This window comes from Brachycentrus maculatus, unplaced genomic scaffold (assembly GCF_059751285.1).
Source record: "Brachycentrus maculatus isolate JH-2025_06_01 unplaced genomic scaffold, ASM5975128v1 h1tg000326l, whole genome shotgun sequence".
NCBI classification, from domain to species: Eukaryota; Metazoa; Arthropoda; class Insecta; order Trichoptera; family Brachycentridae; genus Brachycentrus; species Brachycentrus maculatus.
Window position 1 is genome coordinate 1,767,106 of NW_028281075.1, and position 18,656 is coordinate 1,785,761.

The following is an 18,656-nucleotide window of genomic DNA, read 5'->3' on the forward strand; positions in this document are numbered from 1 at the left end:
GCTTCCTTTCAAATTATTTATTTTTTTGAACATAGCAACAGTTGGGTAAAGTTATATATTTACTAAGCATAACCATAATAAAAATGAAAGCATGAGTGTCTTACACTCTAAATATTATGCGTCTTTTTACACAAATTAATGTTTTTTTTTTTAAATCGAGAAAAACCAAAATATTTGTAAAAATAAATATTATTAGTTTATTCAAAATATTGTTAATCGCAATGTATTTGAACAATAAATTTAAATCCTCAAAATAATCCTTCTTTTCTTTATTTCAATTTCTAAATCGTGGTTTTGCTTTAGGGACAACCGAAGAGTTATTGATTAAAAGAAATATCTGGCAAAAAAGTATTAACAAGGTTGGTGATGATAATTGATTCTGAAAAGATATCTTTTAGATGTAATCTGCAAAATGTAATCTTTTATTTTTGTATAAAAAGATATGGAAACCATTTTAGCATACGCCTAAGTGGCCCGTGTTTTAAAATAGTAATCGAGTTATGCCAGAATGGTGTCAAACCTAGATACACTTATTAGTGTAAACTAGAGTCTACGTCACTAATGATGGACCCACAACTCCACAAAAATGACTTAATGAATAGTAAAAGAAGGTTTCATTTAAACTTGTGTATAAAAATAAAATAAATATTTTATCATTTCACGCTAAATATACTCAGACTGTCGCAAAAGAATAGCAAAATGTGTGTTAGATTTCTTTAAACTAAAGATTAACACATTGTTTGCGGGTAACGCTTAAAACCATCTATTTACACGCTGTTGGGAGAGAGCGGGAGACGCTTATAAGCGTTCTATTTGCTTACTTTTGGTAGAGTGTGAGAAACTCCAAAAAACATTGTAATGATCGGAATTGGGTTTGCGTTTATATACTGTGGGTCGGGCTGCAGACTGTCTGAGTATAATCAGGGTCAGGGTTGATGAAAAAATTGCCCTACAACAATGTGTTAAATCGCTATTCCAATATTTTTTTAAATGTTAAAACAATAAGTCACAAAGTCATCAAAAAGTGTTACTTTTCCAGGAAAAGAACATGGTTGTGTTTGTGGAATCGTCCGTGATGGAGGACACACAACTGCAGCCGTACGCCGACTTCGGGCAGATCAAAGATCGCTTGATGACCTTCCGAGATGGCAAGGACGACCTCACCGACAAGATCGACTTCATTATCTGCCTCGGAGGAGATGGAACACTGCTCTATGCGAGCCTCCTCTTCCAGGTACACTACCTTTTATTAATCTTAACTTTATAATTCAATATTAAAAATAATCAATCTAAGGACGCTCTGCTACTGTACTTGAGGTCCCGGGTTCGAAACAGACTCTCCTATTCGATTTTTATTATAATAGACTTTAAAAAAACAACAAATTCATTTATTCTTAAAATAATTATACTACATAGTTGGAATGAATAGGAAAGGACAAATATGAAATTCAAAAGATGTTTTTGCCCAATTGCATTTTTGTATTGATTTGTACAATAGTCCAATTGGATTGAATATTTCTTTTGAATATCAAACTTGGTGACGTATCACTTCACTTATTTATTGGTTCTATGCTTTTTTTTGTTTACTCAGAACCACCAACCAGCGATGTTTATCCTGGATGGAGGAGTCAAAAGATGATTAGATTAACAAGATTTCAAAAAATTAATCAATTTACTGTTCGTTTTCTAGCAATCAGTTCCTCCTGTGATGGCTTTTCACCTCGGATCACTAGGTTTTCTCACACCATTCGAGTTTGAAAACTTTCAAGAACAAGTCACAAATGTATTAGAAGGTATAAATCAACATACATTATTGTGTAATAACATTGTTTTAATTTAAATCTTAACCATTGTCTCCTGTAAATTATTACTGCACATGTTAAAACTATTACCTAAATACCTAGAATTGTATGGCTATATAAGGACAGTCAGTCCATTTAATCTTCACTTTCGTTTGAAACAATTGTCACAAAATTGATTTTTGTGTGTTTTTTTAACAATAAAATACAACTTACTAGACTCAAAAAATCAGTGATTGATTTAACATTTAAAACACAAATTAAATTGTTCTACAAATTAAACGCCAAATCTATAAATAAATAATTTTGTAATATTTTTAATTGAATTTTAGGTGATGCGGCTTTGACGCTGCGGTCGCGTTTACGATGTGTAATAATCCGCAAGGAGGCGGGGCGCGAGGAAGGGGAGGGGTCGCGGCCCTCCTCCGTGGCTGTCCCCGCAGCTCCCAGCGCCCCCGCGCCCCCCTCCACCCTGCTGGTGCTCAACGAGGTGGTCATCGACCGCGGCCCCTCGCCCTACCTCTCCAACATAGATCTCTTCTTGGATGGAAAACACATTACTAGTGTGCAAGGAGATGGTAAGCACTGCCATAAATTATTATTTTCTTTTCTTTATTAACCTTCCACACGCATCGCACATGTAACTAACTAACTAACCATCACACGAGAATAAATGCCACACCACTCTGTCTTTGCAAACATTCTTCGCCTCTTCCACGTTAATGCATCTCCTCGTACATACCCGCCGATTATTTCGACTCCTAACCTGGCCCCTTTTAAGTATTTGACATACCTCACCATGCCAAGTTTTTCTCGATTTTCCTCTGCTCCTTTTTCCAACTACATTTGCCGCATAAATTTATTTAACCGTTCTTTCCTCACTCATTCGTTCTACATGTCCAAACTATCTCAACACACCTTTCTTAATTTAATCGATAATGCTTATCTCAGGTGTGCATTCGTTCCTTATTTCACCATTCGAACATCTATCATACATCGTTTTGTCGCACATTTGTCTGAGAGATCGCTTTTCACATTGCATTGCATTGCACATTTAATCCATCTAAAACCTTTCACTGCGGCCACTTTTAAACAGGTATTTGTTTATGCAGTATTTCAGATAATAACAATTTGATTATGTAATATTTCAGGCTTGATAGTGTCAACACCGACTGGTAGCACGGCATACGCAGTAGCCGCGGGAGCCTCCATGATCCACCCGTCAGTCCCCGCCATCATGGTGACCCCCATCTGCCCGCACTCTCTCTCCTTTCGGCCCATCGTTGTTCCTGCGGGAGTGGAGTTAAAGGTTGGTCCCACGTCCGATTTATTTTGAACATTCTGTCACCAGACCCCTATCCGACGTATTTATTGTAGGTACATCAATCCGAGACTTGGTTTCCTCATTGCTATAATAATTTTCTAAACAGTGCAACGGATGTCATACACGGGATATTGATATATTGTCTAAAAATTATTTTGACTCTTTTTCTTTTCATCAATTCGAAATTTCGCAAACTTATGTATAAGTTGGCGCAAAAGTTGTCACGTGATGTTCTTTGGCCGTAATTTTGAATAAAAAAATTCGGTTCTGCTTTTGGATTGTGTTTATTTGTTATTTTTCCATTTACACATTTGGACGGATGTTTTATTACACCTGTGGACCACTAGCGACGGGATTGATAATTGTGTACATATAGTTTAGACGTAAACAAAGAGATTGGTACATAATATTCATATAAAAACATTAAATAATTTCTTTTTTTCTGACATTGAAACTAACCCGGCGCAGAAGGTAAAAATATACTTCCTGTCCCTAAGCATCAATCAACCGAACGGGTAGAAATACCTTTCCCTTTCTTAGTGTGTTTAGTTGAAAAAATGTTATCAGCTAATTGGTCGCTGCCAGAATTAATGACCCAATTTAAGGCATTTTCCTTCACCCTTTCTGAAACTTCCGGCGATAGGTTCTTGCATCAACGGCTAACAGCTGATGCACTATCTGCACTTCGTATAGTATATAATAGGCTTAACATACTTATTGAAATATTTTGTTATTAATGTTTAGATACTAATATCTTGATCTTACATGAGATCTAAATCTACAAATTAAACTGCCTAGAAATAATTTATTTTGAGATTAATGAGACTGGACCTTTTTAAATTAGGTATGTAGCATTTTGTGAAGTACATTTGACTATTATTTATATTTCCTATTTTGTGTTACTTGATCCTTTTCTAGATTTCATTATCCCCTGATGCTCGGAATACTTCGTGGGTCTCGTTTGATGGAAGAAATCGACAAGAACTTTTCCATGGAGATAGGTACTGAGACTTGTACAACATGTAGCTTGAGTGTGCGCTCATCTCTTGTCTTGTGTATCCAGCATGTAAATATGTGTATATGTTTAGTTTCCTGTAAATATAAAACATACAAAGCTTTCATTTTTTCTAAACTCTATACTTTTTTAGGATCATTATACATACATAAACATTCACTAATCACTACACCATCAATTTAGTATTCTTGAAACAATTTTTTTTAACCAAGTGATATTTTCATAAATAGATCAATAGTATCACACGGAAGATCTTGTCAATTTGCAAGTTAGGTGTCAGTTGTCTTTATAATGAGGTGGGGCACTTTTTAATTTTCTTGTTGGCGTTTGCAAACTCATTAAGGAGATAGTAGAGATTTCGAGAGAGCCACTACAGTATTTATCAATCCAGAAATATTTATGAAGAAAAAGATTTATTAAGAAAGCAAATATTATGTGGTTTGATAACTGATTGGAAATGAAATTCATAATTTGAGCATCGAATATACCATTCACGTACAATAAAAGTATTTCGGCTCAACACTGGCTATGCCTAAAGAGCCATAATACATATAATTAGTACAATAGAATATAAAAATGTATCTTTGTACCTAAAATAATAATAATAATAAAAAATAAAAAAAATATTAACTTTTGTTGTTTGCAAGGTTTTTCTTTTCTATTTTAACCAAATTTAATTTAAATAAGTTTTGAAAATTTTAGGCCCAAAATAAAACATGCCTCGCATACTGCAAAACTTTAACAAAATATCTCAGTTGCGGATCAGTACGTTTAGTATCCAGAATCAATTTGGGATTCCTCAAAAACAGTACCTGCCATATTTTAAGACCTTACTTCAATCAGGGTGTAATTGGCACAATCACCTTGTGGTTTGCGGGACAAGCGTAAGGTTTAAATGATAAACTATGGCGTAATAAATGTGTAGTTGAGGAACCATCAATGTTGCAGATAATGCCAGGTGTGGAGGCGCGCAGTACGGCGTGCGTGTCCTTTGATGGGCGCTACCAGCAGCAACTGGAGCCCGGTGATAGGTACATGATATCCCTATACCGACGCGCACACTTCTGCGACACTGGGATTCATTTACTAAAATATAACAGATCATCTGCAAACTACTTTTATTGTTTTAAACGCAAAAACCAACTGAAAATCATTCACCTCATACATTAGTTCATTATATATGCTAAATAAATCATTTAATAATAATAATAACAATAATTAGTCAATCAGATATGCATGACAATTCACATTAATTAACCTTGTATATTACTAATTCATCGAATAATATTTCACAATTTGTTGTAAATATGATTGTCTTTATTAAAGGTTTATGGTCTTCATATTAATAAAATCTGCTTTTCTTGTATATTTTATATGCACGTATTATGTTTATAATTATATACATATTCAAAAAATTTATTACTCCTTTTTCTAAATATATATGCATGGTATATCAGCATTTCCTGTTTATGTTAAAGCATTATATATTTTTTTTAATGTACTTTTGAAATTTTTTTAAAAATAAATATCTTTTCTATCAATCTATAATTTAAATCAGAAAGTACTTTTTGTTTTAGTTTTGTGTCCTTTTTTTAGTTAAAACATTCAGCAAAATGTCCATAGAATTATCATTGATATAAAATGTGGTAAATATTATATTATATGAGATTTTGTCTTATCCAGTTTGCGAGTGACAACATCCGTGTATCCAGTTCCTTCGATATGCGCTCAGGACCAGATATCGGACTGGTTCGACTCGCTGGCGGAGTGCCTTCACTGGAACGTTCGCAAGAAGCAGAAGCACCTGGACGAACTCAGCGATCTCACCCACTCCAGCTCCAATGACACTCTGGACGACTTGGACCCACCTCATAACGACACCTGAGCAATTCCCATCATTTCCACTGCACTTATCAATTCTAACTGTGTATTCTTCAGTCCTTATCTATATTTTAAAGCCACAAACAAACTTGATCGGAGAATATTGCGTATAGTGATTTAATGGCTGCCTTCTTTTACATGCAATCAATTCTGGATAGAATATTGCGTTAAATAAATGCAGTTCAATTTTTATCCTAAGGCTAGGTCATCTGTCTACACTTCAAGTAGCAGGGTAACTTGTTAAGTACATGTTAAACTCATGTTGGCGGAAAAAACACCCACGTTTGTGTGCACTCACTCAGTTAAACAGTTCGAATACTTTACTTTTAATACTACACAGTTAAAATTTCTAAGTTATATTGTTATAACGTAGAAATATAACCAAGTAGGTTAGCAAAATGAGACTGCCTGTTGGTATAATAGGTATTTGCATATGAAATTACGGATTTTTCATACTAATATACCGGATCTCATATTGACTTTTACTTTTTTTATAATTTGGACAACAATTTACCATGCCAAAATTTAAACCCTATGAGACAGTGAAAGGTGTCTTCAAAAAATTCATTGTGCCCCACGAAGCAAACATTTACAACTGTGCAATAAATTATCTGCCATTGAAACAGTAAAAATATTTGTTTATTGGGACAACGTATTGTTTTTTTCTTTCTTTTGATCACTAAAAATTATTACATTTTTATTCAAATCTGCAATTTCATGTAAAAACCTAACATTTTATTTGTAAAATGTAACATTCCTTATGTATAGATATATTTTGAAATTATATCTTCACTGTTAACCTATGATAAATGCAATCCCAGGCAGTCCTAATAATAACTTATTTGATAGGTTATCTATATATTTAATAATAAAAACTGATTGTGATGTAATATCTAAAGTAAAATAATAATTTAAGTCTATACCACCTTTGCATGTTGCGTATGCCGTTATACTTAAAAATGCTCTTCCCTGATTAAACGGAAAACTCTTATGGCTTGACCACTAGCAAAAGGTTTCACTGTCTTATCCGAAGTGCTGACAAACCGATACTACATATACTTATTCCATGTAATAATAATGAATAGATTGAGATCCTGCCGAAAGATTATAAAAGCCAGAATGTTATTTTATTCATATGTGCCCTAAAAAGAAAGATGTTTACACCGGGATTTTACTAGAGTGTGAAAAATAAAGGATTTTTTTTAAAAACATTTGCATTTTAAAGATTATTTTCTAAATTTGTTAATTTTACAGTTGCTTTTTTAATACATAATAACCTGTACAATTTTCGGTTTTGTAATATTTTTATATCTTATTTTATCGGTATTATTATTAAAAAACACAAAAATTCAATAATTAATATAAAATAATGATATAAATTTTTTATATCTTTATTTTGAATTATGCTGTTTTTTTTTAAAAATAGTAATTGTACTAGAAGCGGAACAAAGATGTTTTAAAGTAATTAAGTAAAAATACAATTTTATGTTGAACCAGCCGGGATTTGAACCTGTTCTTTGAACGTCTTGCATGGTAGTGAAACATGATAAAATTAAACCATAGAGGTGCAACAACCAAAAATGATCAAAAAAATTGCTTTATTATACCAAGTGCTTATTCACAATAATTTACTGTGATTTATATCAAATTATAGACAAAATAGATTGTGTAAAATAAACATTAAGGACATATCGCTCACTCCTTCCAAGAACGTCATAAATCAAAAATCGTGAATTTTGAGTTGTGCATGTTTTCGGAATGCCCAGAAAATGTACTATATCCCAGCAAAAGAGGCATATTTTTAACTTAATATTTACCCGCTACAGGGCAGAAAATGTTGTTTTTGCATTTTGATGAAAAGGTACTGTTTAATAATTTTTTTACATATACTAAATATTTTTCAAATGGAGAAAAAACCTTCAGGTTTTACCTAAAAAGATCTGTTGCACAGTAAAAAGTTCAATAAGTGGCTTGATGTTTATTTTTAATACATTGTGATTTCTTTTTAAACTTTGAAAACGTTCTCCTGAAAAATCAAGTTTTTTGATTTATGACGTTCTTGAAAGGAGTGAGCGATATGCATGATACCTGATAGACATCGTTGGTGGTAAAGCTATATTGTATTAGATAAAAAAATATTAATGCATAAAACCAATTCGAATTTGGCATTACCAAATTATTTAAAAAATTGTACATTTAATACCATATTTTTACAAAAGAAGCACTGTCAAATGTGTCAAATATAAATAAATCTTATAATTGTCTCGCTAATTGATAAATGTTATAATATTATAATAACAAAGGAAAATATTTTTACATAAAGTGGATAGACAATATTATACATTATACACATCCATTTTAAACGAAATCTACTTTAGAATTTGTATCCTCTCTATTTGCATTGTGTATATCTGAAGTAAAAATCTTTAAATAGAAAAAAAGCCTTAATAACATTGAATAATATTGTTCCTGTGGCACAAAACACTATGTACAAAGTAAACAATCCAGAGATTTGTTATTTATCATTATAACAATGTACTTGGCTGATATCTCACCATAAACCAATTTCATTATATTTGAAGGTTAGGTGTTAGATGTAAATAACTAACCAGCGTGTCGTTTCTCCATACTCCAGACTAGTGGTGGGATTCAGCCTGTTTGCTACAACCGGTGTCTAAAATTTTTAAAGTTCGGCGAATAGGTTATTAACCGTGTGTTGTCACACAATATTCCAATTGAGATCATGTAGCGGAGTACGATTGATTTGATAGGTCTCCCATTAGATATCTGCGACCCAGTTCCAATTGACTTTTAAATCTGTACCTACTACATATTATAATTGGAGCATTCTCAGTGATTATGTGAATGTTCTGTTTATGTGCAGAATAAAAAACAAATAAATGTAAAAACCAGGTGGGGGTAGGGGTAGTACCTAGGGGCGAACAGGTTCTTGTAAATTTTGAATCCCATCACTGCTCCAGACTGTATTTGCAAAATCGCTTATTTCCTCATACATGCACATGGATACATTAGACTTCTGACCTATCCACTTTCAAGTATTCGGAGTACTCGATCACACCATGTCTTCTTCACCCTTCCTCAGCTTCTAATTCCAGCCACCTTAGCATCGTAAATCTGTTTTACTATTCATTTATCACTCAGTAAGATGATTTAGACATGTTAAAACTCCGAGTGACTCAAAAATATTTCCTTCAATTTGCTTAACACCATTCTGTATTACAAACTGTAAATACTGTATTACATATATTATAACGCATGTTTTTTTTATTTTAATTATTTGGTGCCTTTGTATTTGTGGAATGTTTTAAAAATGATGTACATATTTAATTTTTCTAAAAAAGTTTGTTTTTCATATTTTTAATAAAGTATTTATTCTTTTTTTTCTGTAATAGAAAAACAAGAGTGTGTCTTATTATCAATATATATATAATATGGTAACTAAGTAAAAGAATGCAGACTTCCATCGATAAATAATTAACTTAATTAACCATATATATTCAGGCCTGATTTTAATATTTCTACATTCCGAGATGTAAATTAGTTTTTTTAATTAAACTGGTATTATCAACCATATTTGGAGTTATCTTACATTATTTTAATTTTTTTAAACCATATGACTTAATATATGAGAATAAAAATAAATATGAATTTTCGGTAACTTATATTATTAGGATATTATAACATTTTGAAGCAGAATAATAATCTAAAAAAATTCAAAATTCATACTGCTTTTTGAAATTTGATCATAATACAGTTCAAGTATCATTTTGATACCTTTCTGGGTTAATTTATTTCCAGCTTGCTGATAAAAAATTAGTAATGCTAACTAGACTAGAAAAAAAAATTATGTACTTTTGCAGTGTATATCTTAACTAAACTCGGATATATTTTCAACCACTTTACAGATGAATTTTGGCAAGAAATTTTTTAGCTGCAGGAAATCTAACCCGAGCGGCGTTCGGGCAGTACGGGACTGCCCGAACGCCGCTCGGGTTAGTCAATAAAAAGAATGCATCAATGAAAACATACATTGCTCGGGGAAATCATTACCGATAAGGCGGAATGCGGTTTGCCCAAACAGCGCTGAGGCACGCCAATGCGATACAAACTCCTCGGGCAAAACTGGGAACTGGTTGAAATTATATTCCAAAATTAATTTTGTATTTATAGCATCTTGCTCTAAATACAAAATTATTGTCAAAACCATTTGTCTCAATATTGGTGTCGGCATTCACTATATAAGAATTCATAGTTACTTATAATTTAATTGACCTTGATTAAAGTATTAAATGAATGCTACTAGTTTCGGAAGACCAGTCCTCCCATTGACAGGTAATTTAAAACTTAGTTAATCAATTCATTAGTAAAACCTATTTTTTTATTTGGCAATATTTTTGTAAGAGGAGCAAGTGATAAATAATTTATTTGGAAGCATAAAATTACATTTGTATTATTATTGTACGATGATATATGGAATAAAAAATATTGAATAGTAGTATGTATATATAGAATATTACAATAGATTTGAAAAAATATAAACATTTTACTGTTTTTATAAAAGTCACTGTTAATTATAAAAAAATAATTTGATTTATTCAGAGGATAAATCAAATTATCGAATGCAGGAAATTTATCATGACACCTTTTGTGACTGTGCCAAAATTGTCTGAATTTTAAAGAAAACTGTTTCTCTGTACAGTTAGTTTACAACATAATTATACTTTTTAAAATATTTCATAAGGATATTGATATCCATATAAAATATTTCTTTATAAATATTTATTGTATTATTATTATAATTATAATAAAAAAAAAATCTTAAGAAATCTCCACATTTGATACTAGAATGATATATGTATGTATAATGAAGTTATGTTTTCTTCTGACAATTTGTTATCAGTTTACCTTCTGTTCATTGTTGTTAATGATTCGAAATACTATCTAAGAATATAGCTGAAAAATAAAATTGAAACATAAATAGAGGAAATAGATTCCTTTTAAATGGATTAACTTTAGAAATAATTGTTAAATATTTATACATTTATAAGCAATAATATAATTGATATTGTAATGTGTATGTATTTTGAAAATGTAATCTTATGATATTTTATAAATAAAAACTGATACAGGAACATCTTATTGAATACAAATATTACGCAAATACTAATAAAAATTAGGTTACTGTTTATTTAGTTTCTTTGAAAATGTTATTTCAAAGTGAAATATTAAAGTTTTTAGATATTATATACATAATTTTTTTAAATAGATAAACACATGACCAATAATTAATATTGAATACTGATTCAAAACTAGTACCTAAATATTTGAAAATAAAAAGTATTGTTTGGTGTATTGTTTTTAATATAATTAAATTGTTATTCATATTAAATGTCTTATGTTTTCGCGAGTGTTCACATTTCGTTATTAGAATTTTATCTTTTTTGACAAGTTCTTAAAGTTCATATATATGTATATTGTGATTGTAGCAAACATTTTAAATTTATTGATTTGGCGTTTAATTCGTAGAACTCAATTTTAATTTATGTATTGATTTTCAAATCAAACACAGAGTTTTTTGAGTCTACTAAGTTGTATTTTATTAAAAAAACAGAAAAATTAATATTGTGACAATTGTTTCGCCTAGTTATGGCATTTTCAAACGAATGTCAACATTCAACAGTGTTTTCTAATAAAATATAACTTAGTAGACTCAAAAAATCAGTGTTTGATTTAAAAATTAATATGCACATAAAAAACATTTTAAATACCATCGTAACTATGTGTGGTACACCCATTGATTACTCCAAACCTCTTGGTTTTTTACCAATAGAGCAGTAATAAAATGGAATCAAATGTTTAACTTTTGGATGTCTAAAACACCACTAAGCAGTTTGAAATCACACAAAACTAGTTTATTAGATGCAGAAAAATAGTCCGATCTATTGATTTCGTTTGCGTTGCTTTGGCCCTTTGCCAGTATTTATCACATTTTCACGTGTATTTGTATATTTTTTGTAATTGTTGAATAATTATTATAAAACCATTGTGTTATTTATATTTCTTATAATCCTACTATCCTTTGGTCAATTTTTTATCACCTGTACTAGTTTAACTATTCATCCAAATAGATTTTCCTTTATAATTTTGGGTCTCTCTATATTTTTTTATATGTATGTGTATTGCAATCATTATGTACATAATATTTTTACTATTATTATTAAATGTTTATTTTATTATATGTTTTTAAAAACTTACGTTTTTTTAATAATCATTGAAATATGTACCTAACCTAATGTGTGTAATACCCTCCAGTCGGCGTGACGATCTACGCTTTATTCTGTTTAAGGCATTATTTATAAAAAAAATCATTTATGCGTCGAGGTGCTCTTACTAACCGAATATTTTTACTATGTTTTATTTAAAATTTTAATATTCTCTCTTCAGTATGGAATTTAATATGGGTTAGACTTGTGAATTTTATTGAAAGTTTAATCAAATAAGTTTACATTTTTGTTACCTTTTTCTGTTACCATTAGATTATTTTTCATATAAAATGAATAAGAAATACCTAAATGAAGACACAATACATGCATTATTAGAAAGAAGCAGTAGTGGTAATGAGGAAGGTGATTCGATTCTACAAGCATTGACGAATATTGATTACTAGTTCTGAAAATAGTGATAGTGAGACCAGTACATAATCTGTGAGTGAGACTATATGACAGATGGGCCTAATGATAGTAAATTTTATTTCATCTTTCATTTTTTGCAGTATAACCTATTTTTTTTCTCATGGCAGACTACCTAATCAGCTAATACTGCCAGTCATTATAATTCCTTACATCTTCAATAAAGGTACCCTATAAACTGAGCTGCATTTTATTTTTTTATTATTTTATTGACAAGAGGTGTGCACTTGGCGAAACTATGATTGTAGTGAGACCTTTTAGCGAGTGTTTACTATGGGCGTGATGGCATATTTAATCATTGTAATTATTACTATCGACATGATGAAAATACCCGTTATCCTATAAAAAAAAGATACTCGCTGTATATACACACTTTTTAACATAATCAAAATTAAATTCCCCAGTTAACAGGATAAGGTTGAAGTAGTTGAAATGAAACAAAGAATAATAAATAATGTTTTTTATATCACACAAACTAAATACACAAGTCATTCATAAAGAATTCATTCCATGATTTCATCTAACATAAATAATTTGAATAAATACAATTAACTAAGAAATATTGAAGTTAAATCATGTGAAATTTGCTGAGGTAATTTCTTGAATAATATCATTCATATAATATATTAAAGATGGTGGCAGAAATATTACGATGTCGGCTTTCAAAACAAGTAGACACTTTTTTATTTTTGGCTTTGTTGAACCTGTGAAATAAATAAGTAAACAAAATATTAAAAGGTAAACTTATCGAAATATACAAGAATACGAATCAGTTTGATGCATAAATCAGTTTCAGCCAACTGAAATAATACAATTAAAATATGCATACATATATATAATAATCTTATGATTTTACCGTCGGGTAATTACTTCAATTAATTAGATTACCTTACAGACTGTAATTCAATAATTTTTACAGCTATGCTTGTTAAAATTATTGCATCGACTAGCTCATTTTTCAAATTTTCTTCAAACCCTCATTCGCACCCGATGGTGCATAGGGCACTGCATCATATATACGCAATGTTATCTTCATCGTTTACACATAAAAGAAAGGTGACCAGCCCTCCGTTTCAAGTACCAGTCCAGGGTAGTATTGAATAAAAATTAGAGTGTAAAAAATTACTTATTTTATTTACAAATAAATATTTAATATTTATCTGAAAGTAGGTCATTCTTAAAATTGAAACAAAATATTTTGTTAAAAATGTTTTATTTGTACTATAGCACAAATATATATATAATTAAAATAGAATTCAACCAATTCATTTCAATCGTATAGTGGAATAATTCGCGAATAATTCGCATAACTAGCAAAAAAATGTGAAAACATTGCTCCCTTAATAAGCGATATTTTGCATAACAAGTTACAGAAAAAGGGCAAGTCCCTTTTTCAAGACATTGACCTGTGAGCCATTCCGCGCCATTTAAAACAAAAAATGTTCGCTTGACGAGTAAGATTCTGGAACAAATCATGCTCGTTATGAGAGGTTGTATTGGCATATAGATGTTAAGCCCTAACGCTGATGGCAAGAATGACTGAAATGCTGAATACATTCCAAAGAAAGGTTTTGAGAAGAATATTCGGATCCGCGAAAGAGGGGAAAAGTGGCGCATTCGGCACAACAACGAACTGTATGATCAGGCTCATAGCATTTCAGTCTATATGAGACTCCTCGGGTTGAGATGGGCAGGACATGTCGCTCACTCCTTTTAACAACGTCATAAATCAAAAATCTTGACTTTTCAGGAGATAGTTTTTAAAGTTCAAAAAATATGATAAAATGTATTAAAAATAAATATCAAGCCACTTATTGAACTTTTTACTGTGCAACAGATCTTTTTAGGAAAAACCTGAAGGTTTTATCTCCATTTGAAAAATATTTAGTATATTTAAAAAAATTATTAAACAATACCTTTTATTCAAATTGCAAAAACAACACTTTCTGCCCTGTAGCGGGTAAATGTTAAGTTAAAAAATGCCACTTTGCTGGGATATAGTTCATCTTCTGGGGATTCCGAAAACATGCACAACTGAAAATTGACGATTTTTGATATATGACGTTGTTGAAAGGAGTGAGCGATATACAGATAATGACAAATACACGCCCTAAAAGAATTTTGACTGGACATCCAGGTGGAAGGAGAAAAGTGGGAAGACCCAGACTGAGGTGGACAGACAAAGTGAGAAAGGATGCGGCAATGAGTACAGGAGGGGCTGTAGCGCCATCGGAGAGAGATAAAATTCCAACAAGATCCTTTTGTTAAATTGTTATTTTAGTTAAATAATAATAAAAAAAATCTTAGCTTCTTACCTTTCCTGTTCTCAGTTGTATTTTCAACGCTCTAAAAAAATATTTTTATGTGATTATTAGTAATTATAATGTGTAATATAGGCTACCCAAGACAATTTTATTTTATTTTAAGGAACAAGAAGAATATTTGAATTTTCTATCTCAAATTCTAACGTGGACTTTTCTTATTATGGTGTAATAGATGCAGAATTTTACTCGCGGCCAAAACAGTTGGCTGTCACTTAAGTCAATTTGTGCAAATGACAAATAACATAAAATCTTCAGCAAGTTTTGCATGGTTGATAAAGTAAAAAAATGATTTACTAGTAATTTTAACTCCCCCATGATGAGAGATATTTTCACTTCTTAATAATATGGATTAAAAAGTCTATAAGTAAAGTTAAATGTGGTATCTTTCCTTTGGAGTAGGCCAACTGCTAATGTTAGCCATGTCCTGGTTAAAAATTCAAAGCAAGTGGTCACCAATTGCAATTCATTGCAAATATTTTGCTTAAGTTGAAAATTAATCCATTCTAAGGAACAATATTGTTTATTGGCATGCTTATATTACCAGCATGAAAATAAATATTATTATATATTAAATATACCAAAATTACTTACAACTGTGCACAGTTTCCCAAATATTTGAACGGCTTGAGGCACTGGTACTGTCGGCGCCGCGCATGCTCTTTCCATCATAACCAGAAGTTGACATTTTGAATCATTGCAACGCAACTGGAATATAATTTATTTCAAATTAGGCTTGTACGCTTTTCTGAATGAGTATATATGACAATTGCATTTTTTCTGATAAACAATAGTGCCTTCTTAATATTATTTTTTTGAGACGAGTCCAGTAATTTTATTAAGTTTACTTTTTAAAAGTTAATGGTTGAATTCCATTATGAACTTACACTCTTTAAAACATATTGATTTTTATCTAAATAAAGATAGCCAATAATCCTACATTTTATTGACGGTTGATTTTCCCTCGAAATTTTGGACAACTTTTCAAAATCAATAGGCAAGTAATAATCTGACATATATCTGATATCATCGAAACTGGACAATGCTTCTTGTTTACAATTCTTTCTTGCGCACTGACATCTTGAAATCTAGTATTAACAAATATTTTTTTTAAATAAAACAATGTGTATTAGAAATCCCTATATTGTGTTTCAAAAACTATAAAATATATCATTAGCATCATTGGCAAAGTAGTAAACTAGGTTTCTTCTTCTTTCATGGCATTTTATTTACCTTTCAAAAGTTTTCCTAGCCAGTGACTACTTATTTTTTATTATTAGAAGAATGTATGAAATTTGAAAACAGAAGAAGGTCTAAAGTTCTTTTCATTAATTTAAAAGAAACGTAAATATAAAAGCTTTCAACCAATAATGGGGGTTTTGTATCTGCAAAAAGGGAAGAAATTTACATTTTATTCTGAGAGAATTTCATAAAAGATTTTCTTTTTTAACTGAACATTTTAAAATAAATTTATCCTTAAAATTATCTTCTCATTCCGAGCGGAGTGTCAGAAACCTTCACTTGTGCAGGGCGTTTATTGGTGATGACTTCATCTCTCCGACAGTCAATCTCATGTTCTGTAACTGTATACAGTAAAAGATAGCAGGTAGCACGAGCAAGTTGACATTTAAATATTTTCCATACATTTCTCCGTATAATTTGTTCGACGATTAATTTTAATGACAGTTTTATCAGCCGAAAAATAACGGAGTATCAAACAGAGAGCCGATAAGAAGTTTGTGGTTGCACTATGCACATAGATAGGTACCAATTTCTACTACTCAACTACCTATCCATGAATTTATAATTTGTAGTATGTGCATAAATTAATCTATGGACGTGTTGACATATGACATCTCAGTAACCTAAAAACCTGTATCTTGGTTTTTACATTTATATTATTTAGTATTCTATCTTCACTTTGATCCATTGTTTTCAATACAATATACTAGAAGTTTCTGATCCATATAAAAAATCTTAAATATTGCGAACGTTTTACTGATTATATAAAATGTCCAAGGTATTCAGATTATTAAATTACATCCCGAAAAGAGAATTTTCAATAACCCAATGTCTCGAAAGTAAAAGAAACTTCAGAAAATTTATGCTTTATGGTAAGCGTGGATCGAGGCTATTTAAACAGAAGCAAGCAGCAAACCCTGATCCTGATTTCGTATATACAAGAGGTGTTAGACCAACGGGGTACAAAGTGAATGAGCGTTTTGAAGTTGTACCCGAAATGATTCCAGAGTTGATTGTACCCGACTTAACTGATTGTGATCTGAAACCCTATGTTTCATACAGAGTGCCTGATGTCATTCAATCAGAATTCACACCTGAAGAGTTGTTTAACGCTGTTTATAGTGAAAAAATTGTCAGCGATTTCAAGAAAGGTCAACTTGATGCTGAAGGACTTCCTCTAACTCCCTCTCCAGAAGAAAAATTAACTGCTGAAGAAGCGTACATAAAAGCACGACAAACAGGATGTGATATATTCTGTAAAGAAATCTGAAGCTCTACTAATTTGTAAATTCTCATAGTTATTCTCAACAATTTAAAATAGTTATAAATTATTTTTGCTTTTTTACTCAAAGCACAAGCAAATGTAGTATTGTAGATAAATAAAAGTTATTAAATCATATAGTTATTATATTTGTTGTTTTATTATATTTGTTGTTTATTTATTTTAAAAAAAAATTATATACCCAGTTAGTACATCGGCAGGCTTATTGCAAAGAAATAATGTCTTGCACCTATCCAAAATAAGGTAAAGTGAGAATGGTAAATTTTGTACCTTAATTAGCTATCGGTGGGCATGAACCGCTTACATGGGAATACACAGAGTAACCGAACTTCATTTGTGGAGAGTGAGCCAATTAACACATTTTTCAAGTTTCTTCCTCTAAAAAAATATTTGAACATACTAAAGATTTTCCTCCATCAATTCATCAAGCCTTGTTGACTGGAGAAAGCTTGGGACAGATTGGGAAGAACATCACGGTGAAACAAAGGAATTTGGCTAGTACTATGCGGCAGTAAGTAAGAATATCAATAAGAGGTTCACAAAGTTATGTGATCGGGATTAAAAATAACTAAAAGAAAAGCATTTTACGATGAAAATAAATCAATTAATTTATTAGAAGAAAAGGAATCTTTATCTTATAAGTATCCCTCATAGTTTGGTATCTAGAGGCATCTTCGACAACACCATCCATGTTTTTGGCCAGTTTTCAGACTGGTCACGATATCTGGTTCACCATACAAGGCCAGCAGCTCATGGTTCCACCTGATTCTCCACCATCTATAGGTTTGCCTATCCAAGGCACAAAGCATGCTCTCATCTACCAGCGTTAAGGCCCACGATTAACTACCACACAGTATAATCAGATGTTTTGTGAAGTCTTTTTTTTCTGCTTCCATTTTTATTTTTAATTTATCATTAGATTAAAACCAATATTTTTAGCTTTTCCACTTTTTTTATTTGACCAGCGACCGGGTTTCGTCGTTACCGACATCATCATCCCCCAGTCTGATGATGTCGGTAACGACGAAACCCGGTCGCTGGTCAAATAAAAAAAGTGGAAAAGCTAAAAATATTGGTTTTAA

General features: G+C 31.1%; 2 protein-coding genes and 1 long non-coding RNA gene across 18 annotated transcripts in view; 2 read left to right on the forward strand and 1 right to left on the reverse strand.

Annotated features, from left to right (window-relative positions):
- LOC148304239 (NAD kinase-like) overlaps nt 1–7,228 on the forward strand; it is a 40,665-nt gene extending 33,437 nt beyond the window's left edge. For 13 of the 15 annotated variants that reach the window (XM_088268557.1, XM_088268562.1, XM_088268564.1 and 10 more), the window contains 6 exons: nt 1,040–1,234; nt 1,691–1,793; nt 2,132–2,377; nt 2,951–3,108; nt 4,042–4,124; nt 5,822–7,228. In XM_088268557.1, coding sequence (XP_088124683.1) covers nt 1,040–1,234; nt 1,691–1,793; nt 2,132–2,377; nt 2,951–3,108; nt 4,042–4,124; nt 5,822–6,023 — 987 coding nt within the window. In that variant the 3' untranslated portion in view covers nt 6,024–7,228. Of the gene's footprint in view, nt 1–1,039; nt 1,235–1,690; nt 1,794–2,131; nt 2,378–2,950; nt 3,109–4,041; nt 4,125–5,086; nt 5,170–5,821 lie in introns of all 15 variants that reach the window. The other 2 variants (XR_015838360.1, XM_088268555.1) reach the window with 2 other exon arrangements.
- A 5,946-nt stretch (nt 7,229–13,174) lies between these two features.
- On the reverse strand, nt 13,175–16,257 carry LOC148304240 (uncharacterized). Of its 2 annotated transcripts, none has more exons than XR_015838365.1 (4): nt 15,991–16,257; nt 15,645–15,758; nt 15,045–15,075; nt 13,175–13,433 (listed from the first exon to the last, which is right to left on the reverse strand). It is a non-coding gene; the product is annotated as an uncharacterized LOC148304240 (long non-coding RNA). The 2 variants fall into 2 exon arrangements; XR_015838364.1 differs by having other exon boundaries at nt 15,938–16,222.
- A 626-nt stretch (nt 16,258–16,883) lies between these two features.
- On the forward strand, nt 16,884–17,700 carry mRpL41 (mitochondrial ribosomal protein L41). The gene has a single exon (XM_088268652.1). It carries the CDS (start codon nt 17,062–17,064, stop codon nt 17,560–17,562), a length of 501 nt encoding a protein of 166 aa, XP_088124778.1. The 5' UTR covers nt 16,884–17,061; the 3' UTR covers nt 17,563–17,700.
- Nucleotides 17,701–18,656: the final 956 nt, after the last annotated feature.

Bases quoted from the DNA above. Each gene is read 5' to 3' on its own strand.
- mRpL41 (XM_088268652.1), top strand. From the start codon at position 17,062: ATGTCCAAGGTATTCAGATTATTAAATTACATCCCGAAAAGAGAATTT.